Source organism: Sturnira hondurensis, unplaced genomic scaffold (assembly GCF_014824575.4).
Source record: "Sturnira hondurensis isolate 20B ecotype Veracruz unplaced genomic scaffold, ASM1482457v3 Scaffold0025325, whole genome shotgun sequence".
In the NCBI taxonomy this organism is placed as follows: Eukaryota; Metazoa; Chordata; class Mammalia; order Chiroptera; family Phyllostomidae; genus Sturnira; species Sturnira hondurensis.
Window position 1 is genome coordinate 246,634 of NW_028097956.1, and position 22,513 is coordinate 269,146.

Consider the following 22,513-nt stretch of genomic DNA (forward strand, 5'->3'; position numbering starts at 1 on the left):
GTGCGGGTGGGGTGACATGCCCTGCTTCCTGGTTTGGGAGTCTGGGCAAGCCCTTCCCAGTCTGTGGGCAGAAGCAGGTGCCAGGGAATGACCTGCTGAGATGCCTGGGCACACGTGAGGGTCAGCAGAGAACCCTGGGCCCTCCCTGCCCTGGGGCAGCTTTTTCTTCTGGAGCCGGTCTGGGCTCCTCCTCCCCACAGCGACCCCAGGCTCCACTGTGGGCTGGGCCACCTTCGGTACCCACCTGGCTCAGCCCTGCCAGGACGCTAAGGAGGCTGCCAGCCCCACCTCTGCTGGGCACCTCCCAGCCCCCACAGGTCTGCGCATGGGTCTGACAGGACAGTTACAGCACCGGCTTTGGGAGACCCGCCCCCAACACCTGGTAAGGGAGACACCGTGTCCATGTGCCCCCCCCCCCACTCTGTTCACAGAGCTACAGCTTGGGTTCATTCACTCCCAAGAACGCTGCTGGGGTGCGCCTGCACTGTTTCTATAGGGTAGATTTGGGGGGTCTGTTCCCAATGCCGCCAGGCATGTGGGGAACTCTCTCCTCTGCCCCCTCAGCCTGCCCCGGAGCCCTGAGCTTGGAGTAGACGTGGCCCATCAGACTTCAGCAGGTGTCACCGACTCTGTGGGTCACAGACAACGCCCTGAGGCGGTTTTGTAGGTGTTCGTGCAAAGAGCCCTCACTACGTGGGGGTCCAGCAGGCTGATGGGTCAGGTGCCAGATCTGCTTGCCTAGGGGACGCTGGGTGGCAGTTGAGCCCAGAGGCGCCGAATGCAGCAGACCCAGCAGGCCGGCAGTGTATGTGTGGGGGTGGCCGGCCCAGCCAGGTCCCCTGGGGGGAGGGACCCGCGGTAGGTGGTCAGACGGTCAGGCTGTGCTGGGAGACAGCCAGCGGGCAGCTTCGGTGAAGGCCTGTCCAGGCCCCGAGTGGCCCCTCTCCAGGCACAGCCCCGGCCCGTGGTGTCCAGCCCGAGCCCTTGGGGCGTGCAGAGTGCTGTCGCCAGAGCCTGTGGGGTGCTGGGAAGTGGGCAGCATCTCTCCCGATGTCCAGAGCGCGGTGCCCAGGCCCCACTTGGGGCCACTGCCACAGTCCAAAACCACACACAAGCACTCAGATCAGGGCAGGTCTGGGGGCCAGGAGCTGTGACCACAAGATTCATTTCCCTTCACCTTTGACCCAAGTCAAAAGTGCTGAGCCAGTTCCAGCCAGCTGGCCCCTCCTCACACAGCCCACAGCACACACAGGGCTGGGGGCAGGAGCCAGCGGGGCAGGGCCCCCACCACCCAGGAACAGCTGCTGGTGTCCCACCTGTCCCTGCCCCACCTGGGTGAGGAGGCAAAGGGAGACACACTCACTGCCAGCCCGGGGAGAGCAGGGGGGCTGTGACTACCTTAGGAGGCCCTGGCCCTCCGGGGCCTGACCACATGGAGTCCAGGCCCCAGCTGGCCTGGACTGACACCCCTTGGGCTGACCCCTGGAGGCCTCCACAGCCCCGACACGCCTGACTGGAGTACAGAGTCCCTTGGGTGAGCGTGGAGGCAGGGTCCCTGCGGGCCGGAGGCATCTAGCTGCCTCTGGGGACACCTGAACCGCCTGGAGGTGGTGGCTCCGTGGGCACCTGCACGTCACTTCCTGCGGGAGAAAGGCCAGGTCAGGGCTCAGGCACCAGCACCATACGGCACAGGGAACATGGCGGGCGAAAGGGCCAGTCACAGCCAGGGGCCCACCCACTCCCACCACGGCCCGCGGCCCCTCACCGGCTGCCACAGAGAAACAGCAGGTTCTGCACGGCAGGGACCGTGGACTGCGTGTTCTGGCCCGTGACAAGGTGGCGGTCCAGCACGACGTGCACTGCATCAGGCTCACTGGCTGCGGGAGACCCGGAGGGCACAGGCCTCAGGCAAGGCCACGTGCAGATGTGGCCCCAGACTCCCACCCGCACTGTTGGGGCTGTGAGCCCCCTGAGGCCCTGTGGTCAGCAGGGAGGCCAGCCTGCCGGGGTTTCAGAGCGGCTGGCCACCGAGGTCTGCGGAGCACTTGACTCCAGGAGGGTGGCCCAGCTGGTGCGGCCCCTGCCGGCCCCTGCCCACACCCACCCAGCTCACCACTGAAGCTGGCGCCTGCGTCCTTCACAAAGTCCTCCACGACCAGAGACAGGCGGGCGAAGCCTGGGGCCCTGACGAGCTCGTACACGGAGGGCTGCAGAGAGGGGTGCCGCCTCGAGTCAAGCAGACCCAACCAGGGCAAGGGGCAGCGGGGGGACAGTGCGTGCCCCATGGGGCTTCCAGGGTGACAAGCCCGTGGGGGGGGGGCACGAGGCTGTCACCCCTGGCACACAGCATCGAGGCACATGGGAGACCAGAATGAATTAACACCCCCCCCCCCGTGAGTGGAAGGGCTGGGGGCGGGACACAGAGCCATGTGGCGTATGGGGTGGGGGTCATGGCCGCAGGAGCTCTGAGGGGCTGCCCACGCTCCATTCTGCAGTCCTCATGGGGGCCTGCCCCTACCCGCTGAGGCTCCCAGCCCGTGACTGCAGAATCGGTCCTGGCTGCCCATCCACCTAGCACCCAAACGGAGGCCTGAGTCCCTGTCAGGTACAAACGCAGGCTGGACCCGACCCTGCGCTTCCCCATGTCCACAGGCAACTCAGCCAGCCCAGGCTGCAGGGACCCTGCAGGCCATCTCTGTGCTCACCCACAGCTGAATGGGCCTCCCCGGACATCAGCGGGGAGGGGGGGAGGGGAGGAAGGGGACGGCCAACCTGGAATGCCAACCGGGTGCCATCTGGACAACTGTCACCCTTGCCAGTGGTGGCTGTAGTCCCACAGGGTCCCTGACATGCTGGTGCTGTCAGGTCCAACTGCCACCTGGAACCCCGTGAGGCACTCACCCCTGTCACGCTGTAGCCTTGGAACACCCAGGACCTGTCCTCATTGGTGGCGCAGCACAGGGCGGCGACACCGTGGCCGACCGCACAGATGGGCTCTGAAAGCAGCAGACGGGGCAGGGGCTGAGGTCCAAGGCGCCAGCCTGGCCCCGACCCCTCCCCCCACCCCCTGCCTCCAAAGGCACTGCTCAGACACCGGCCCAGCGAGGAGTCAGGAGGTCCCCCCTCCACCAGGAACACTCTGCCCCCACTGCCCCCAGGACAGCCTGTGCTACTCCAGGCCCCATTCCACCTCCAACAGCAAATGCCTGGAGGCACAGCGCTCACAGCGGTCCCCGCGGTCAGTGGCAGCCCACCTGGAAACGTCCCTTCTCCTGGCTGCAGGGGGAGTCGGCCCCTCCAGGCCCCGAGGGGCAGCGCCCCCCACGCCCGCCTTGGCTCCGAGCCTCCCACCCAGAAGGCTGCCTGGCACAAGTACGTTCCCACGGCCGAGGTGCCTGGGAACAACGGCTGCCTGTCCTGGAACTGCTGGGACAGAGGCCATTTCTCCCCGACAAAGAACGCTGTGTGGAGCCTGGGTTTTTGTCCGCTGGTGCCCAACGAGCGTCCCGCCCCACCCAGCAGACACGCTCATCAGAGCCAGGGGCTGGCCGGGGTGTCAGGCCAGAGCCCCACAGAGCAGCCTTTCTCCCAGCCCCCACTGGCTGTGGCCCCGAGCCTGGACACTACACTTCCCCACCAGGAAGAGAGCAAACACCCTGCCCACTTCCTCGGAAGGACCGAGGGGGCCAGGCAGAGGGCCCACAGGGGTGCCAACCAAAGGACAGGGTGGGTGCCCCACCCTCACGTGTGCAACAGCTGAGCAAACTTGTCCCCTCTCAGGTCAGATGGCCGAAACTCTTTACACCCGCAGTGACCGACATTTCCCCTGTAGGACCCGAACCCTGCACCCCAGGACTGCCGCCGCCCACCCCGCAAGGCAGGCATCTCCTGCAGCCCAGTCCTGTGGGCACAATACCCTCCCACCCATTCCCAGGCCCAGAGGCCACCTACTGCTCTCGGAGCGAAAGTGCTGCAGGATGCGGGCCAGCGACCCGCTACTGGCCAGGTCGGCCAGGGCCCCTGGACAGCTGGGGATCAGGAGGGCATGGTACCGGGCACCTGGGGGGGAACACAGGCCAGTCAGTCCTCTGCTCCTGCCACCAGGTGCCCCCCTTTGTCACTTTCCCTAACCCAGCCAAGGTCCCCAAAGCCCATGCACCATCCTGCCCCCTGCACCTCCAAGCGCCTACCACTTATCCTCCGAGATGGAGTGGGGGGGGGGGGGCTGGGGGAGGGCTCTGGGCCCAGGAGACAGGACAGAAGGTGGCCATGGCTGCCACAGTGCTTGTCAGCAAGCCCCAGAGAGCTCCAGGAGCAGAGGGAGGGAGCTCTGGGGACCACAAACCCACCTGAAACCCCACACACCCGACCCTCCAAGGTCTTGGGCCCTCACCGTCGATGGACTCAAGCTTGGCAGGACTGGCGTAGGCCTTGAGGCGGAAGTCCCGCACCCAACGCGCACTGTTCTCGTTCACATCCACAAAATCCATGGTCTTCCCCTGCCGAGCCCCAAGGCCAAAGGTCAGCCAGGACATCCCCTGCTAGCTAACAGGGATGCTCAGGAACTCTGATGGGGGATGGGGATGGACGGCAGCCCCTCAGGGACAAAGGTACCCAACAGCCCAGCCCCCTCACTAGGGCTCAACACACCCTGAGCTCCACCCGTCTCAAGCCCACCTGCCCCTTGCCGGTCTGCAGTCCCCTGCCCATAGAGCAGGAAGGAGCAACTGCCCCATCCACCCCAGGGGTGACACTGGAAACGAGCAAAATGACAAACGTGACCTCGCTGCCATGATCCCAGGCCCCATGCCATCACAGGGCTGCACACCCTCCCGGCAGAGCCTGCGCCTCCCTTGCTCTCCGGTGCAGACACCGACCCATGCTGACCAGGTCTCCCTGGCCACTGCTGGACCCCGCGTTTGACAATGCTGGTGGGGCCCTGGCCCCTCAGTGCAGTCCAGTCCCCTGGGATCACGGCAGCAGTGGGCTTACCACTTGTCCAGGAGCAACAACCTGCTCCTGCCTCGCCCCAGAAAGACAGGTAGGGGGCTGTGGCGGGACTCACCCCAGGGGTGGCCACCTGCAGGTTGAAGGCGGCGCTGGCCAGTGTGAAGCAGTGATGGAAGGACTGGGCTGACACTCCTGCAAGAGGCAGCTGAGGGTGAGCACCGGTCCAGACAGCCCCTCTCGCCCAAGAGGCTGCCCAGACCCCCCAGGGTGTCTCTAGGCCCCTCCCCACCCACCCCAGGGCCCTGCCAACCCTCATCCCCCAGAAGCTCTCTCCCCGGCCTGCCCCTGGAGGCCGTTCAGGAAGGCAGACCCAGTGTGTGGTTCCCTCACACTCGGCTCAGCTGCTCACTAACCAGCAGAGACTGAGCTCCCGTGTCAGGCCAGGGAAGGGTGACAGTACCACTCCCATCGTGCTTGGCTGGGAGGACAGCAGGGAGCACAGCTCCCGTCCACGGAGGTCATGGCTCCTGTCACAGGAAGCGGGGTGCACACCCCCTCCCCAGGGGCCAGGACACTGTCTTAGCCCCTTCCTCACGAGGGCTCCCTGCCCTCTCCCACCACGCCCAGTCGGGATGGGCAGCTGCTAAGGGCTGCGTGCCCACCAGGGATGGCCACTTCTAAAGAGGCTTGATCCACACCCTTCCTCCTCCATGCTTAACCTGAGACCAACCCCTAAACCTCATTTCTTTTTATCCGCACTTCCGAATCAACATGTGTTCTTTGTAAGAAGTTCACATATGGAGCAAAACAGCCTTCCTAAATCACCCTCGACCTTTTGGGATGCTGCCTTCCCAGTTCCTCCGAACCCTGCTCCTGCACCCCAGCCTCCCACCTACTTCATCCCAGGGCTCCCAGAAGGGACTGTGCAGGGCCCACTGGTCTTGCCCACAGAGCCAAGGGGTCTTTCCAGAGTTGCGCCCTCCCCACGTCCTCCACACCCCCTGCTCCTGGCACAGCCAGGCCAGTGCGATCCCCTTATCGCCCCCGCTCTAACCAGCCGCCTTTGGAGGTAACCACCAACCTGTCTCCCCAGGACTGAACCCCACTCTCAATGGCTCCGCCTGCCCCTGAACGCCCCATGGGGGTGAGGGTGGGGGTGTGGGTTGACCCCGGCTGGCCCCTCCTGCCCTCTTTCTGGGCACATACCCCTCAGGGCCCCTAGGGGGACCCCTGGGCTCAGCACACCGTGACCCCAGGACCTGCAGTCCTGTCTCCCGATCCCATTTAAGCAAGTAAAGAAATCGAGCAGACCAGGCTCCAGACACCCCAGGTCCCAGCCCTGGTCCCCCACCTGCCCCCATATGACCTACGGCTCATCACTTCCCTCCGGGACCGGGTAAGCACCTGGAAGTGTTCAGAACAGCACCAGGTGCCCTCTGCTCACAACGTCTCTGCACCCACAGGCCCCGAAACACGAGCCGGCGCTGGTAAGACCTGACCCCGTGACCCTCACGTCCGCCTCTGCCGGCCCCTTTGCCACTTGGCAGGGCCGAGGCTCCCCGCCCCCCAAAACGGCCCCTCTCCAATCCCTCGTCCTCCTCGGTGTGTGCCAGCGCCAAGGCTATCTGACCCCCCGCCTTTCGAAGCCCCCATGTCCTGGGGACATCCATTGCCCCTCACCGCGCCCCGGCCTCCCCTGTCCCTTAGAGAGCGACCCCCGACTCCGGGGTGTTTGCCCCACTCTCTGCGCCGGGGCCCCTCCGCGCGACTCTCACCCTCCGCGGCGCCGCTGGCCACGAGGAGGCAGGCAGGCCTGCTGGGGAGACGCTCGGACGCCATGGGCTCTACCGCAGTCGGGATAAATGTACGCGCGCGCGCGCGCGCGCCTGACGGGGGAAAACGCCGGTCACGTGCCGCGGAGGCCGGGGGCGGGGCCTGGAGCGCGGCGGGCGCAGGCGCAGTCCTGCCGCCCCGCCCTGCAGGGTCCCCGGCGCCCCCGGCGGAAGCACCGGGGCACCTGTGAGCTGGCCCTCGGGGCTGCAGGAGCGCCCTGTGGGCCGTTCCCCGCCCGCCCCTGGTTGCGTTTGGCAACAATTCCTGCCTCTTCTCTCGTCCTCTCTCAGGCAACGGGCGCTTCCTGCGGGCGCCGGGGGAGGTGAACCCGGAGAGAAAACGCCTGTGCCGTGGACGAGGACCCCTCCCTGTGGACTCAGCAATTGAACCCGCGAGCCCCGGAGCCGCCCCGGGAGGCGGAGACGGCGCCGACCCCGTGGGGCTCCTGGGGTGGGGGCTGCGCCGTGGGTTCACGGAAGGAAATCCCAGTGCCTTCCAGGCGTGAGAGGAGAGGCCCTGCAGGCAGCACGTCTGATGGGGGAGGAGCCCGCTGAGACTTGGGGCTCCAGGCCAGGGGTTGTGCGGGTGTCCCCGGAGGGGGGGGCAGGCGGCTGAGGGGAGACAGGCTATCCAGGCTCACGGGGGTCCCGCGGAGCCCCTGGAAGAGGGGGTGTCCCTTCCAGAGACAGGGGTTGCCGAGTTAGGTCAGGAAGGTCGACCGGGCTGTGGGGCCGCATCGGAAGCGGTTTCATCACAGGCTGTCGCAGGGGCGGCCGGCGCTCCTGAAGCCTGGACTGGAGGGAAGGGAGGCCCCCGCTGCTGTCAGTGTGTAGGGGCAGCAGTAAGGCTTCCTGAGGTCCCGCCAGCCTCTGCTGACAGGAAACTTCTGTCGTGGGCGGGCGCTACTACCTAAGGGGGCGGACGAGTCTAGGCTGTGGCACCTCCCACGGGTGCCCCCGCCTCCCCAGCCCTGGCTCTGCCCTCTGCCCAGTTCAGCCCCACGCTTCCTGGGGCCCTGACCACCCCCACCCCCCCTCAACACAGGAGCACCTTGCCGTCACCTACTGCGGGACCCTCCCACACCGGGTGAAACAGCAGCTGGGGACTCTGGGCATCGGCAGGGCACCGGCATAGGGACAGGTGGGAAGCTGGTGCCTGTGTTGGGTGGGTGGAGACCAGGAGGCCTGCGGTCAGACCACAGACTGGGCCTAGCCAATGGAGAGCTTCCTGGATCTAGGGAGGGACCCACTCCCCACCTCCCACCATGCGAGGCCATGGGTGTGCGACCCAGGAGCTGGACGGGGACTCCAGGGTGCCCCTACTGGCCCAGCCCCACCCACGCCCCCCTGGGGTGTCCCTAGAGCTGGCTGGCTGAGCCGCAGGTGCGATCCTCCTGCTGGGGCCTCTAGAAGCCTGCCTCCTCCCTCATGGGGACTCATTAAGTCCTTTCTCTGTCTCCAAGGAAGGGGATGGCGGAGGAAGCCAGGCCAGCAGTACCTGTGGCGAGGCCAGCGTGTGCACCTGCACCTGGGGTCTCGCCGCAGTCCAGGTCTCCTGTGTGGGCGTCACCCGTGTGTACATGGCCTCCACCCCGGTCAGTGTGTGTGAGGGTGCCACCAGCTCCCTGGGTGGGCAAGCCTGTGACGGTGCAGCCCCTTGTGGCAGTCAGTGCCACTGGACCTCCAGTGTCAGTCACTGCTTCCCTGGAGATGCCGCCCTTTCCTGAACACACCTGGCCAGACGCCAGACTGAGGTGTCCAAGGGCACCATGACCCGTCACTGGGATGCAGGGAGCCTCCATCTGCCCAGCCCTGGGACCAGGTGTGAGATTGGGGAGCGCGTTGGGTGGGGGCAGCTGGAGACCTGGGAGTCAGAGGCCTGGCCTGGCAGCCAGGGTGAGCGTCTGGTGCAGTGAGTCGCCCGCCACCTCTGCCCCTGGGGCAGAGAGGTTCTGAAGCACCACCAGCCCGTGCCTGTATCTGGGGAAGGGTGGGGTCCCCCAGACGTGATGAGTGCACTCCAGTGTGGGGTCCCCAGAGGAGTTGCACACTGTTGGGGACAAGGGTGCTAGAAAGGAAGACAAAGTGGCCCCCACAAATGCACCCTCTTCACCCCTGAACAGGATGCCCATGCCCTTCAGAGCCCACCCGTGACATGACAGCAACGTGGGGACAGGGACCTAAGGCACCAGTGCTCAGAATGCGAAGGCCAAGAGCAGAGGTCTCCGGGAGCCCACACGGAGCCCTGGTGGGGGTGAGCAGGTCTGCGCTTGGGGTCCTCGTTAGCCTGTCCTCATTTACTGCATGCAGTTTTTATACCCTGAACCTTTTTGTGTCTGTTGTTTTCTTTATAACTTTAAAGTTGTTCTGTAGTAAAAATAATTTAAAAGAAACTTGGGGGCCCTTGAGAGTTTTTCATGTCAGACAGGCCCCCCATTTCTGAAGTTGAGGGAGTCGGTGACACAGGCTGAGCATCAGGGCCAGGGCCTCGGCTCACTGATTCAACCGTGCCCACGAGGAGATGCCAGGACCTGAGTGTATAGGACAAAGCCACAGGCACAACACAATGTGGCCTTGGGATCATCCACTTTCCCGAGGCCGGACCAGCCGACCTGCCTGTGGAAGGGGAATAACTGATCTCCACACACACAACCTGGCGTCCAGATGGATTGCAGGCCCAGACGTGAGCCTGTGATGAGAGTACTCAACGGGAACAGCCAGCCAAGCCTCGGGGAGCTCCACGGTCCAAGGAACACAGTGGCGCAGGACAGACTCAGAGCTCCCGCAGTGAGGGCGGAGGGCAGGGCGAGCCGGCCGGGAGAGGAGGCATCTCCGGTGCCGCAGCAGCTTCATGCACACGGCCTGCGGGGAAGTGCTGCCCGTGAGTTAGAGCAGCCACCCCTTCCAAGGAGAAGGGGCAGACAGCACCAGCAGGGAGAAGCAGGAGGCAAACCCCAGGTGTCCCAGACCCCTGGGAAGAGGAGCCTGGTCGGTGCAAAGGAGGAAACCGAGAGGACGGCCGTCCCCACGCAGACTGGCAAGACCCCACGTCCTTCGTCTCATGCGGTGTCCCCAGGGCTGACCCCTGGGCTCCAGGCAGGCAGCCAGGTCAGGCACAGCGCAGGGCCCTCGGCCCCATGTCCAGGTGTGCACCTGAGACACGTGTCTCGCCCACCGCGATGCAAGGCACCGCGGCACAGAGGTGGGAGCAGCCCCGTGTCCACAGACGGAGGACAGGCACAAAGTGTGGTCCCCACACACAGCGAAGCAGCATTCAGCCCTAAAGAGGTAGGCACTCCCGAGACCTGCTCCCACGTGGAGAAGACCTGGGCTCGTTATACTGTGTGAGGCCAGGCTCCCACCTGTGAGGCCCCTGGAAGAGTCAGATGTACAGACAGAGAGGACGGTGAGGGGGGGGAGGGGGGGTATTTGGAGGCACAGTTTCAGTTTGGCAGAACGAGGAGAGCTCTGGAAATGGCAGCAGCGGTGGTGGCTGCACAATCGTATGAAGGCATGCAGTGCCGCTGAGCTGTGTGTTTAAAAGGCTAAATTAAAGAGCATGTGGCCCTGGCCGGGTGGCTCAGTTGGTTGGAGCGCCGTCCCGATGCGCTGAGGTTGTAGGTTCCAGTCCCTACAAGGAGTGAACAATGGGTGTTTGAATGAAGCAAATCGATGCCTCTCTCCTCCCTCCCTCTCTCTAAAATCAACGTATAGAAAGTTTTCAGCGTGTGCACGACACCCACACACAGAAGACACAGGGCACAAAGGCCATTCCAGGGACTCTGGTGGCTGCTGTGGTTGTGCCCGAAGTCGCAAAGGATCTGCGACAGCCTCAGCACATGTTCACAGGGTCGGGAAGGAGGAGGAGGTGGCCTCGTGGGTGGGAAGTCACAGTGCTCTTTGGACGGGCAGCACCCCGCCTCCCAGGTCTCCTAGAAGGGTCGGGCTGTCGGTCGGTTGTTTGGTTTTTGAGGTTGTGGAATAGATAATGGGAGAGGGAACTGGACTGTAGGTGATGGCAGGTGACTCCAGCTGGGCTGAGTGACAGCCCTGGGGCTTGGGAGGAGGGGAGGCAGGACAGCCCGCACCGTGGTTTGGCTGAGGCTCAGGGTAGCAGGAGCAGGTGGGCACAGTGGTGGGTGGGAGGCCACTGCAGGGGCTGCCTGGGCGAGGGGTTGGGTCTGCTGTGGATGTTCAGGACTTGGTCTGGGTCCGACGGGGTGTGCCACTCTGAAAGGGGGCTCTGAAGGGGAAGGTGTGCCCCAGTCACGTGGCAGAGAAGGGTTCGGGGCGTGGCAGCAGGCCTGGCGGGGGCCGCTCAGTGAGTTGACTGAGCGCCAGCCTGCAAACCAAAGGGTTGTCAGTTGCTTCCCAGTCAGGGCACAGGCCTGGGTTGTGGGTCCCCAGTAAGGGGTGAGAGGCAACCACACACTGATGTTTCTCTCCCTCTTTCTCCTTCCCTTCCCCTCTCTCCCAAAATAAGTAAATCTCTTTTTTTAATAAAAGAAAAGCCCACAGCAAAGCTTGTGGGGTCTGGCGGTCTTGCTCCCCCAGCCCAGGCCCCGACAGCCTGCCCACAGCTCCCAGCGGGTGACAGGAGGAAACCTCCCCACCCCTGGCTGCAGCTCCTCTGTGCCCCACGCCCCGGGACGGGGAGCTCGCTGAAGAGAGAGGTGTGGAGGCCCCTTCCCTGCCTCAGCGGGAGAGGCCAGCCTGAGGAACGAGGTCCCCCTCCCCGCCCTGTGCACTGTGGCCAGCAGCCTGGGCCTGAGGGGGTGTCCATCTTGGTCAGGCGGCAGAAAGGCCTGGCTGTGGCTGCCTGGGGTGGAGCAGTGAGGAGAGGCCACCAGGGTCAAGGGCATGGAGGTGGCAGGGGAGGACCAGGGGGTGTGCAGGTGAGGACGCCAGCCCAGCCTTCAGACGAGAGTTTATTGTTGACTCGGCCTCCACTCAGGCCCAGGGTCCACGTGGCCGGCTGGCCAGCAAGGGCACGTCTGCATCCCACCCCGCCCACCGCCACCACGCCGAGGGCCACTCGGGGACCAGATGCTCTGGTCCCACTGCAGCATGGCAGGCAGTGGACCTGGGTGACAGTCACCAAGAGGTTCTACTCTACCCATTATTGCATTTATACGCTTGTTGGACTTAAAGGACACTGGGTGAGGCAGGAGAGATGTCTGGGGGCTTCTTTGGGGGCAAGGCAGACACAGCTGCAGGGCAGGTCCTCGATATCCACACCCGCACCTCCCCCACACCTGCCTGTCAGCTGCCCCCAGCCTGCGGACCTCCCTCAGGCACAAGCTGGAAGGTAGACCAGGGAGCCCCTCCAGAGACTGTCCTTGGCGGTCTGTCTGTCTGCCCGGCTCGGGTGGGGGCAGGCGGAGGCGGCGTGGAAGCCTCGGGTCAGTCCCTGGCAGGCCCACCCAGACAGACCCCCACTCCCCACCCCCAGCTGCACCCAAAGAGCAGGAGAGGGGAAAGTGAACCAGCCACACCCTTTAATGTCCCTGAACTGCTGGGCCCAGGGCAGAGTCCACCCTGGACACATCAGCCTCGGGGTTCCCTCCTGCCCTGGGGGCTCGTCACAAAACTGCTACCAGGAAGCCCGCAGGACCACTGAGGCCCCTCAGGACAGGCTGGCAAAGTGACCAGTGGTTGGGGGGGGGCCACCCTCAGGGTCCAGCCTGCCCACTGCCCCCAGGTACCCCGGCCCTGAGCCCTCTGCCTGATGTCGAAGCTCCGCCCTGTGCTGCTCAGCGACCCTGGAGCCCCAGCTGCTTCTGCCTGGCAGGTGGCAGGGTGCGCTGGGGGCCAGCCAAGGGGGCTGGACTTCCACGGCCAGGGTGCTGTCCGTCTCTCCCTCTGCGCGTCTGTGGGGCGTGGGTATGTATGTTTCTCACGTAGGACAGATAGCTAGCTGTGAGTGGATCTGCATGCACAAGGTCTGTACAGGGTGTGGCTGGGCCTCTGCCTGGGTGCCAGCCCTCATTTTTTCCGGACCAGGAAGACCACACCTAGAATCAGGGCAGCGGCTGCCACAGCCATGCCCCCAGCCACCAGCAAGGGGGTCAAGTTCTCGAAGGGGCAGGGACCACGGCCCTCGGGGCCCCCACTGGGGGCCTGGTCCTCCTCAGCCCCATCTCCAGGGCCCTTGGGCTCTGGGGATGAATGGGGGCTGCCGGAGGCCACAGGGGCTGGCTTCAGGTTGCTGTGGTTGTTGAGAAGGGCAGGGTCTGCCTTGGCCGAGGTCTTCTTGGTAGGTGGTGGGGTGGGGGCCGCCGGTGGCTCCTGCTTCTCCTGGGCCTCCTTCTTCCCGGGCTTGGCCGAGGGGGCTTTCCCGTCTGCAGCTGGGGGACCTCTGACCTCAGCAGCAGCCTGGACCACTTTGGTTTCGGGCTTGGGGCTGCTGGTTGACTTCCCTCTCGACTCCATGATGGCTGTGCCAGCAGGCTTCGTGGGGCGTGTGGGCGGGTGCTGGCTGGACCACAGCAGCTCAGGACACTCACCCCTGGGCGTTACATGGACCTGGAGAGAGACCGAGGGAGGGGCTCCTGTCCAGCCCCCACTGGTCCCCACAGAGACACTGCCCAGCCCTCCTGCTGAGTTCCCCTCCTCCAGGGCCCAGCCTCCACCGGTCTGCAGTCACTGCCTGAGAAACCCCAGCCACACAGGCAGGGGCCGTGGGCTCCACGTGGGCAGGGGAAAGGGGATGAGACCGACCAGAGGCCACCATTTCCTTGTCTACAACACGGTCTTGCCTTCACTTGCACTGTGCCCGTGACACACTGGCCCCAGGTAGGGAGGCCCTGATGGGAACGAGAGCCCGCCCAGCCCAGAGAAGGGCGTTCGGTCAGGGGAGATGGACCATAGCCAGGGTGGGCCTGGGCAGAGCCAACTGCGTATCCTCCCCAGAGGGGGCTGTGTCCAAGTGGAGGGGGGCAGGGCAGGGCAGGAACCTGGGCCCAAGGCCACCAGGACCTGAATGTAAAACACCTGAGGTGTCTCCCCAGAAGGCTGGAAGCCAGGAGGGCAGTGGCTGGCCTGTGCTTCCCGGCAGGGTGTCTACCCTGGCGCCCACCCCCAGCACTGGCCTCACCTGCCCCAGCTCAAGGGCAGGGTGCCCTTCCTGGGCCAGAGGCCGCACCTGCCTCTATGGGCAGAAGGGTCCCTGAGTTAGGCTGGGGTGGGCACATGCCCTGTCCGCCAGCCTCAGGTTCTGGGCTGGGCAGAGGATGGGAGTCCCGGCTGTAGGGAAGGCCTGGCCCCATCCTTAAAGTCCAGGGTGGGGTGAAGGAGGGCAGACTGGGCTCCTACCCACCCTGGGCCGGAGTCCGCCCTCCCTGCAGACCTAGACACCGCCTGTCCGCCTCTCCCCTGGGAGGGGGGAAACCCCACCTGCAGTGCCAGAGAGAGGGGGCCGTGGCTGCGCAGGTTCCTCACCCGGGCCAGGGACACTAAGCACACAGAAGGTCGCCTGAAGGTCACAGCACGATGGGGGTATCCCAGCGAGGGCCTGGCTACTGCTCCACTTCCCAGAGAGCCTCAGCCGCGCCCCCCTGCTGTTCAGGAGGGGCACCCGGCAACTGGGACTGGTTTGCAAAGGGCAGGTGGTCTGCTTCCCCCACTTGCTCTCGGTTATTTTTAGCTCGCACCAACGTCACCCGGCAGCTCCTTCCCCCACCCCAGGGCTGCTGTGCCCACGAGAGTGATGACCTTCAAGGCAGGGAACCGCAGCGGTGCCCGGCGGGCCCCAGAGCCCCTATCCTGCCCCAGCCCCAGGCCAAGGAACCCCGGTTGCCTTACGCTGCTGCTCCCGGGGCTCCCAGCTCCGCGCTGCGCGCTCTCCACGGGTCGCAGCAGCGGGCGGTGGCTGCAGATGCAAGTCCGGGAGTTTCCCACAATGCAGTGCTTCTGCGCAGGCCGTGGGGGTGGGACTGCACAGGCGCAGGCTCCACCCTCCCTCCTGCAGCGCATGCGCTCCGACTGCAGGGCGGTCTGGGACCTGATTCCAGCTCCGATTTTAGCCCCTAGGATGGTTTAGGTCAGGCCGCAAGGGTCTCCCGCTGCCCTTGCGCAGCCCCGCCCAGAACGCGCGGGAGTCCAGAGTGGTTCCCCCCAGATCTCTGCAGTGCAGGCAGTGGGCACAGCGCTCCCCTCTGGCACCCCCCCCCCCCAGGCTCTTAAGGGAGTCTCACAAAGCAGGCTTCTACTTAGAATATTTATTTCTCTTCTTACACGACAAGACGCAAAAAGTCACTTCTTCAAACTTCTCCAAAGGAAAAAAATATAAATCTGTAAGCAGCAGCAGCAGCTTCCAGGGTACAGATGTGATGGGGACAACCGTGAGCTAGGGGCTAAGCCTTAGCCCCCAGGTAGTGTCGCTGGGAAAGGGCCTCCTTGGGGAGGCCTGGGACGGGGACACAGCACCAACACATCAGGACCAGTCACCAACACAATCACGTGGCGGGGGGCAGCAGGGCAGCTGGAGCCTGCCTCGGTTCACACGGTTCACACGGTTCACACGGATGGGCCTGGCGATCCAGAGGGCGGAGTGCGGGCAGGAGCTCTGTGCAGAGGCCCGAGAGCGGGGTGGGCCCTGAAGGGGCGGCTCCTGGCCCTGCCCCCCTGCAGGCAGAGTAGGTGGCCTCAGGCTCCACAGGGGTCTTGATGCTTGTCCTTCCCCCTGACTAATGTCAGGCCTGGGGTGCAGGGCCTCAGAAAAGGAGCCAGACCGAAGAAACATTTCTGGACAGGGTCAGTGGGGAGCCTAGGGTGCGCATGTGCACTGGCGCTCTCTCTCTCTCTCTCACACACACACACACACACACACAGGCTGCCTGGCCACATGGGAAGGAGGGCAGCAGCCCTGGCCCCCTATGAGAGGAGTCAGGCCAGCTGAAGGCCACGACGACCAGCTCCACACACCACTTGCACAGGCAGACGCTCTGGGCCCCCAGCCTGGGGTGGGGGGGTTCCCTGGGAGTCAGCTTGGGATTCCTGGCTCAAGATGGGGGGCAGGAGACCCCGACGACTCTCCTGCAAGGCGGGCCAAGGCAAGAGGAGCAGCAGCGGGGAGGCTGGACGGACGGATGGACGGAGGCTGGACAGAGCCACTTGTGCTCAGCAAGTTAATAAATAGGTTTGTGCAGGGTCCCCCTTGTGGACGAGGGGCTGTGCCTGGGGACAGGCCGGCAGCCTGGAGGGGAGGGCCCATCTTGCCCAGCCCACACCTGGGAGCCCCCAGCTCAGAGACCGGCTCTGTCCCTGGGGCGTGCAGGCCAGGCTGAAGCTGGGGCCGGGCTGGCTCCAGGAATGTCGAGATTTCTGTTTTCCAGGTAAATGATACATTGATCCCAGCAGTTGTGCAGGCAGGCCCCTGGGTCCGAGTGGGTGGGCCCTGCACCCTCCTCCACCTCCGCCATCCGTGTGGGAGGAGCAGGGGAGACTCCTCCCGCTGGGCCCTGAACAGCCGGCCCAGCCTCAGCCCCGCTCTGGTCCTGCTCGGTGCGGGCTCAGGGCTGGGGGTGCTGCAGCAGCTCCAGCAGGGTCTCCGCGATGCCCAGGAAGTAGACCACCTGCGCGATGCCGAACAGGGGGGCGATGACCAGGGCGCGGCAGTAGGCGCCCTTCAGGAAGGCCGAGGGGCCCTCGTTCCGCAGTATCTTCCTGTGGAGAAGCGGGGGAGTCAGAGCTGGCGCTGCCTCCCCAGCACCCACCTCCGAGGGGCCTCTCCCACCTGGCGCAGTCCAGGAACCCCGAGTAGGTGTCTTCGTGGACCCCGCGCTGCAGGGACTGGAGCCGCGTCTTCACAACTACAGGGAGGCGTGAGGTCAGCGTGGGGGTCTGCACACCTCCACCCCCACCCCGAAGCCCCCACACCCAGCTGGATCTGGCCGGTGCACTGACCATCGCAGGGGTTGACAGCCACGGCGGCCGCACTCCCGGCCACACAGCCTGCCAGGAAGGACACGTAGAAGGGGGACTTCTCCCCAGAGGCCGGCTGGCCCAGCTGGTTCAGGTTGGCGAAGAGGGGGAAGTAGACGATGGAGAAGGGGACGTCCCTGTTGGGGGGGCGGTGGTGACCGGGAGGTGTGGGTGGGCGGGCCTCCTTCCACCCTCCTCCCTCCTCCTGCCCTCCTGACCCCCCACCTGAGCAGGGTGGCCCCCAGGCCCTTGTAGAGGCCGGCAATGCCATGGGTCCGGAGCAGGTCACGAGTAAGCTGGGTGGCTGTGGGCCGGGGGGAGGCGGGGGCCTCCACCGAGGGCTGGGCGCCACCCTGTGTTGAGAACTGAGCCTGGGCAGCCAGTAGCTTTTTCTGGGCAGCTGGGGAGAAAGGGAACAGGCCTGCTGTCTCTCCCTCCGAGTCTGAGGTCGGGGTAGGGGACAGGGTCAGGCCACCACCCGCCCCCTACCCCCTCACCGATGCGGCCCGCGTCCTGAAGCTGGATCTTCAGCATCTCCATGGGCGTGGTCACGATCACCTGGCAGGTGCCGGCCCCACAGCCCGCCAGCATCTCCTTAAACAGGGTCAGCTTCTGCCTGCGGCAGAGGGCGTGGGAGTCAGAGGCCCCCGCTGCCCAGGGAGCGCCTGGGGGGGGGCAGTGGAGGCAGAGGCGGCCCTGGGGGGCGCAGCACCCTCCAGCCTTGGATGCCCCACCAGGCCCCGCAGCCAGGGTGCTGAGCCCAACAGACTGGTGGCTGCCTAGCAGGGCGGGGGACAGCAGGGCCGCACTCCAGCAAAGACAAACAGGAGCCGCGGGGACTCCAGTGCCCCAAGGGGCTACCCTTTCAGCCCTGCCTATGGTGCCGCCAGCCCCAGCCTGTGAGGGGTGGCCCAGGGCCAAGGATGGGGCGGGGGGGGGGCGGGGGGGTGCCTGGAGTCAGCGTCTGCCTCACTGCTCCCAGGGCCAGGGGTTGGGGGGGGCAGTGCAGGAAGGACAGAGCACAAGGACAAGGATGGAAGAGGAGCAGCAGCAGGAAAGGGAGGTCCTGCAAGGTCAAGGTGATGGGGGGCAGAGCCTTTGCCCTTGGTGTGGAGGCACAGACCCCTCCCCCTACAAGCTGCCAGGGCCAAACCCCTCACCCATCCTTGGAGAGCTGATAGCGGAAGAAGTCGTTGGCTGCCAGCTTGATGGCCTTCTCCGGCGTGACAAGGGTCAGGTTCACGGCAGCTCCTGTGGGGCACGCGGCGGGAGGGGCCTGGAGGATCAGCGCGGGGGAGGCTCTCGGCCAGCACTGGCTTCCTGGCGGGCATGGCTCTGCCCCGCCAATCCTTGGCCACAGCCTCCTGCCCTCTCACCCACATTGGTGCCAGGTGGGGCGGGGCCCAGGCCAGGACAGGGGCATCACAGCCTCCAGGCACTCTGCTCACCCTCCCCGAGTGGGTCTCCGGGGTGGGCCCCCAGAGGGGCCCTCCCCTGGGGGACAGAAAGGACTCACAACGGTGGGGGCACTGGGTGAGGAGGCGCCAGTGCACAAGGCTGTGTCCAGCCGGGTGGGCTGAGTGGGGGTGCACGGGGGAGGCGAGTCCCTCTTGGCAGGCAGGGATCAGGGCTGCTCAGCATCTGGGCAAATCCGGGCTTGGGGACTATCTAAGCAGCTTCCCGTCACGCTCCACCCCCTCCCAGACTTCCAGAGAGATGGGGGGCGGGGGGGGGCCTGCCTGTCCCAGAAGGCAGGGGAGGGGCTGCAACCCCTGTGGCAAGGGCCCAGTGTCCTGCCGCCCTGGGCACGGGCGGCAAGTGAGGGACCAGGGCTGCCCAGGAAGGGTGGGGCACTGAGGACCGCCCCTCCCCAGAGATCCCGCCCTAGCACCCGGGCCTGGGCTGGCCGATGGCTCCCCTGTGGGGGGCAGCCAGCTCCCACGGGGCACGTCCACACTGACACGTCCACACACCTGTGGACCTGCCCCGCCTTCCCACCTGCCCCCCAGCCTCTTTGATGGCAGTCGCTGCCAGCCCTGCCCGGTGCAGAGCCTCACCTCGGTACATGCCGAAGTAACCCTCTGAGCGGATGGTCTTGATGAGGCAGTCGGACCTGTGGCCACGGGCGGGGTGAGGTGGGGGCCATCCCAGGGGGGCAAGGGCCCCACCCCCGCCCAGGCCGGGGTGCCCCGAGGCCTTCCCTCCTTCAGTGGCTCTTGCTAAGGGCGGTGCACAGGGGCAGCGCTCAGAGGTCGGAGCCTGCCCCGCTCCCACCCCACGTGCCCTGCATCCCCTGCCGGGCACACTCACATGCTGCTGTACACGCGCTGGCCATCCCGCTGGTTCTGCAGCCTCGTCTTGGCCAGGTCAATGGGGAACACGCAGGTGACCCCGATCAGCCCCGCGATGCCGCCATTGATGAGCTTGGCTGGCAGACTGTGTGGGCAGAGGCAGAGTCAGCACCTCGCACTCCGCGGCTTCAGGGCAGGGGCCAAGGGCAGGTGGGGCCAGGCCAGGGCAGGGTCGCAGTCTGACCTGATCTGCTTGTCAGCCATGTAGCTGGGCGCACCCAGGCCGGAGGGCAGCAGAGGCCGGCTGGTGCAGGTGGAAGGGGAGGGTGGGACAGGGTGGGACAGGGTGGGGAGGGTGGTCCGCCACCTGCCGGGAATTTCAAAAGCACCTTCTGTCCTGGAAGGAAGAGGGGACTAGAATCAGTGGGGGAGGGTGGACCATTCAGGCTCAGTAGAGGAACAGGCTCCCCCAAAGCCCCCCCAAGTCTCGGGAGGGGCACTACGTGCCTGCCCACCACCCAGGCCAGAGCATCAGCCTGTCCCGGAGGTGCGGCTGTGGGGGAGGTGCCGGCCACGCGGAGTCCCCTTGAGGGCCCCCCATGGCGGCGTCCTCCCCGCACCCTGCTCACACTCATGCTCACGTGCATGCAGAGTGCCATCTTTAAAGGGCCAGGTGGGGGGTGGGGGGGCAGGGGCTGGCAGAAAAGGAACAGTCTGCCAGCTGGGTCAGTCACCTCAATCCGGGACTGGGCTGCAGTGACCGCCCATCCCCGAGCAAAGGGGCCTCCACACTGGACCCCCGCACACCCCTTCCCCAGGACAGCACCCTGCTCACCCCCACTCGGACCTGCCCCCACCCCCCTCTGCAGCTGTCCCAGGAATTGCACTCCCAGACACACACACAAGACCCCACCGACCACGACCTCTGGAGGTTCCAGGGGTGTGTTGGGCGAAGGGCAGAGGCGGCTGGGAGGAGGCCAGCTCACCCTCCAAGGCTCCCTGTGGTTCGTCTCCACCATCCGCTCTAGGCTGGAGGCAGAGGGGACCCCTCTCCCTGGAGGCTGGGCTCACAAGCCGTAGCCAACCGATCATGGAGGGGATCAAGGAGCCGATCATGGGGGCACATCCAAAAATACTGAGCTGTGGGGGCCACCCAGAGTCCACCTGTCACTGGCTTGCACCCACAGAGCTGCCACCCACTCTCTGGCTAGCTCACCCCGGGGTCCCTCTCGGCACGGGCGACCTTCACCATAGCTCTCCCAGGTCAGGCTGGCCCAGACCACCCAGCACGACCTCCGCCCCCACACTGTCCCCGCCTCGGCTCAACTGCCCCATCCGGTTGGCCCCCTCTGCTCACCGGAGGCTTGGGCCGTCTGCTCACCGGAGGCGCGGAACCCTCTCTCTGAACCTCCGAGACCGCAGCCTCCGGCTCTCAGAGGAGATCTAGTGGCTGAGGGATGTGCCAGCCACTCGGATTGGCCTCCGGGCGGGGAGGGTGGGCTGGGGGAGGGACTTTCTCTTTCACCGAGGGAGGGAGGGAGGGAGGGCGGGCGGGCGAGTGCTGGGGCTCCCTGCGGCTGCCGGAGCTCAAGCCCAGCTGGGGTGAGAATGGGCGTGACAGCTTCTGGGAGGCAGGGTCTGCCATGGGCTGACCCAGCCCAGCCAGGCCCTCGGCCCTCGGGGATGCCAGCCCCTGGCCTCCGAGACCTGGGATGCCCTGTGGGCTCCTGTCTGCAGTTTGCAGGCTGGCTCCAGCTAGGGTCCTGGTTCCCCGAGGACGGGGCCTCTGCTGGGGAGTGGGTACGGGGAGGGCGTCTGAGCCCATGAGTGTCTGTGGGACCTGTGTGCTGCTGGGGAGGTGCATTTCGGGGAGACCTGGCACTGGAACAGAGGAAAGGCCGGGGAAGGAGTGACTGGGTCTCAGAGGCCACTGGCTGCCACGCACAGGCCTGCTCACCTTCAGGTCCAGAGGTCATGGGAACAGGTACTCCCGGGGTCCACTGCCCTGCCAAGCCCCCAACTGTACCCCACCCCACCCCACCCCCATCACACACACTCAGGGCCAAGACCCTGTGACCTGCTTCTTGCACCCCAGCCCGGAAAGAAGAGTCTGACCTCTGAATTTCACCCTGTCCTCTCCCCCCCCCACCCCCAGGGGCAGACTGGCCATGGGCAGCTCTCTGCTGCCCCAGACCCTCTGGTGTGAGGGGTCAAGCACCCCAGCTCCCAGGCCTCACCCTGCTTGCTGGGGGCACAGTGAGCCCTCCCTCCTGGGCAAGCCCAGACCCCACCTCCGGTCTGGGGCCAGGACACCCAGTGATGGGGATCCCAGAAGTCAGAGAGACCACCTAAGGTGGGGAGAGGCATGTCCAGAGGCCCGCAGACCCCTGGCCTGAGAAGACAGCACAGGGGTCCAGCGTCTCAGGCTGCAGGGTGGGCAGGGAGAGTGGGGGTCGGGGCTCTGTCTTGGACGACTGGAGAGGGCTCCCATGCACTGGGAACCCCCCTTTTGTGGTCTGCATTTGGGGGTTCCCTCCCGCTCATGCTTTATGAGGCAGCTGTGGAGGGCCCTGCCCAGCACCCCACGTTGCCATGGAAGCCCCAGCCAGGCCCAGGGCTGGCGACGCGACTGGCCACCGGTCTCCCCAACCAGGTAAAGGACGGCAAGCAAGCTGCGGACCATTCTTCTGTTTCCAGACCCCCGAAGTAAATCTCCCACAAGTGAAGCCCTGAGCTCACCGACCCTCAAGAAGGTCAGACGGTCCCCCTTACATCTGCACCTGTCCCTCCCCCCTGAGGCAGTTTTGGGACTGTGCGCTCCGCCCGTCCGGTCCGGGGGCGGTTCACCGTCTGTCCCGCTGGACAGGTCCGAACCGGCCCCAGACCGCCATGCTGTGTCCCTCGCCAGGCGATGGCGACTCCAGCCTCGCACGTGTCCACACACGTCCGGCAGATTCCCACGTGTGCCACCCCCCCCTCCACTGGGCCTGCGTGCCCAGAGCTTTGGCCCTGCGGAGCAACCACCCCACGGGGACACGTGTGCGTGGGGAGCGCGCCCGCCACCACCTGGGCCGAGAGCAGCCTCCCCCACCCGGGTGGCAGCGGATCCAAGCATCGCCTGCCGGGGGCCCACCAGAACCACCTGGCTTGGGCAGCTGTCACCTCCCCGGGCGTCTTCCGCGCCCCTCACCCAGCAGCCGGATCCGCTCAGGGCAAGGGGGCGGTCGCTGGGCACTCACCGCTCCGCCGCCGCCGCCGCTGCCGCCGCGCTCGCCTCCCTGACGCCGCGCCGGGCTGCCAAAGTGCGTCCGCGCCGCCGCGCGCGTGCTCCACCCCCCAAGTCTGCGGCAGCACACGGGCTCCGGCTCCCCCTCCCGGCCGGGCGCGGCCACTGCTCCCGCCTGGGCCACAAGCTGCGCTAGCCACGCCCTGACCCACCCCTCGGTACCCCCTGGTGCCCCTGTGTGGGCGGGGACCGGAGGATGAGCCCCGTTGGCCAGTGGGTGGCCGGCGGCG

The 22,513-nt window shown here is 66.0% G+C and overlaps 3 protein-coding genes and 1 long non-coding RNA gene across 12 annotated transcripts; 1 reads left to right on the plus strand and 3 right to left on the minus strand.

The window, feature by feature from the left end:
- Positions 1-1,135: 1,135 nt before the first annotated feature.
- Positions 1,136-6,843, minus strand: GATD1 (glutamine amidotransferase class 1 domain containing 1). 2 transcript variants are annotated; one of them, XM_037039147.1, is made up of 8 exons: positions 6,726-6,842; positions 5,066-5,142; positions 4,394-4,499; positions 3,952-4,059; positions 2,902-2,996; positions 2,114-2,207; positions 1,766-1,877; positions 1,136-1,640 (listed from the first exon to the last, which is right to left on the minus strand). In XM_037039147.1, the coding sequence occupies exons 1-8, from the start codon at positions 6,787-6,789 to the stop codon at positions 1,634-1,636; spliced, it is 663 nt and encodes a 220-aa protein (XP_036895042.1). In that variant the 5' UTR covers positions 6,790-6,842; the 3' UTR covers positions 1,136-1,633. The 2 variants fall into 2 exon arrangements, with proteins under 2 accessions (XP_036895042.1, XP_036895043.1); XM_037039148.1 differs by lacking the exon at positions 1,136-1,640 and having other exon boundaries at positions 1,762-1,877; positions 6,726-6,843.
- A 64-nt stretch (positions 6,844-6,907) lies between these two features.
- LOC118982213 (uncharacterized) lies at positions 6,908-9,173 on the plus strand. 2 transcript variants are annotated; one of them, XR_005065499.1, is made up of 3 exons: positions 6,908-7,923; positions 8,246-8,377; positions 8,906-9,173. It is a non-coding gene; the product is annotated as an uncharacterized LOC118982213 (long non-coding RNA). The 2 variants fall into 2 exon arrangements; XR_005065498.1 differs by having other exon boundaries at positions 6,917-7,923; positions 8,246-8,358.
- Positions 9,174-11,694: 2,521 nt separating this feature from the next.
- On the minus strand, positions 11,695-14,697 carry CEND1 (cell cycle exit and neuronal differentiation 1). 2 transcript variants are annotated; one of them, XM_037039216.1, is made up of 2 exons: positions 14,586-14,697; positions 11,695-13,307 (listed from the first exon to the last, which is right to left on the minus strand). In XM_037039216.1, the coding sequence occupies exon 2, from the start codon at positions 13,212-13,214 to the stop codon at positions 12,768-12,770; it is 447 nt and encodes a 148-aa protein (XP_036895111.1). In that variant the 5' UTR covers positions 13,215-13,307; positions 14,586-14,697; the 3' UTR covers positions 11,695-12,767. The 2 variants fall into 2 exon arrangements, with proteins under 2 accessions (XP_036895111.1, XP_036895112.1); XM_037039217.1 differs by lacking the exon at positions 14,586-14,697 and adding an exon at positions 14,178-14,287.
- Positions 14,698-14,986: 289 nt separating this feature from the next.
- SLC25A22 (solute carrier family 25 member 22) lies at positions 14,987-22,278 on the minus strand. Of its 6 annotated transcripts, none has more exons than XM_037039156.1 (10): positions 22,237-22,278; positions 19,242-19,394; positions 19,017-19,142; positions 18,764-18,819; positions 17,867-17,957; positions 17,204-17,322; positions 16,932-17,106; positions 16,689-16,843; positions 16,519-16,594; positions 14,987-16,448 (listed from the first exon to the last, which is right to left on the minus strand). In XM_037039156.1, the coding sequence occupies exons 2-10, from the start codon at positions 19,259-19,261 to the stop codon at positions 16,295-16,297; spliced, it is 972 nt and encodes a 323-aa protein (XP_036895051.1). In that variant the 5' UTR covers positions 19,262-19,394; positions 22,237-22,278; the 3' UTR covers positions 14,987-16,294. The 6 variants fall into 6 exon arrangements, with proteins under 6 accessions (XP_036895051.1, XP_036895052.1, XP_036895049.1 ...); XM_037039157.1 differs by lacking the exon at positions 22,237-22,278 and adding an exon at positions 22,140-22,189; XM_037039154.1 differs by lacking the exon at positions 22,237-22,278 and adding an exon at positions 20,355-20,451.
- Between the last annotated feature and the right edge of the window lie 235 nt (positions 22,279-22,513).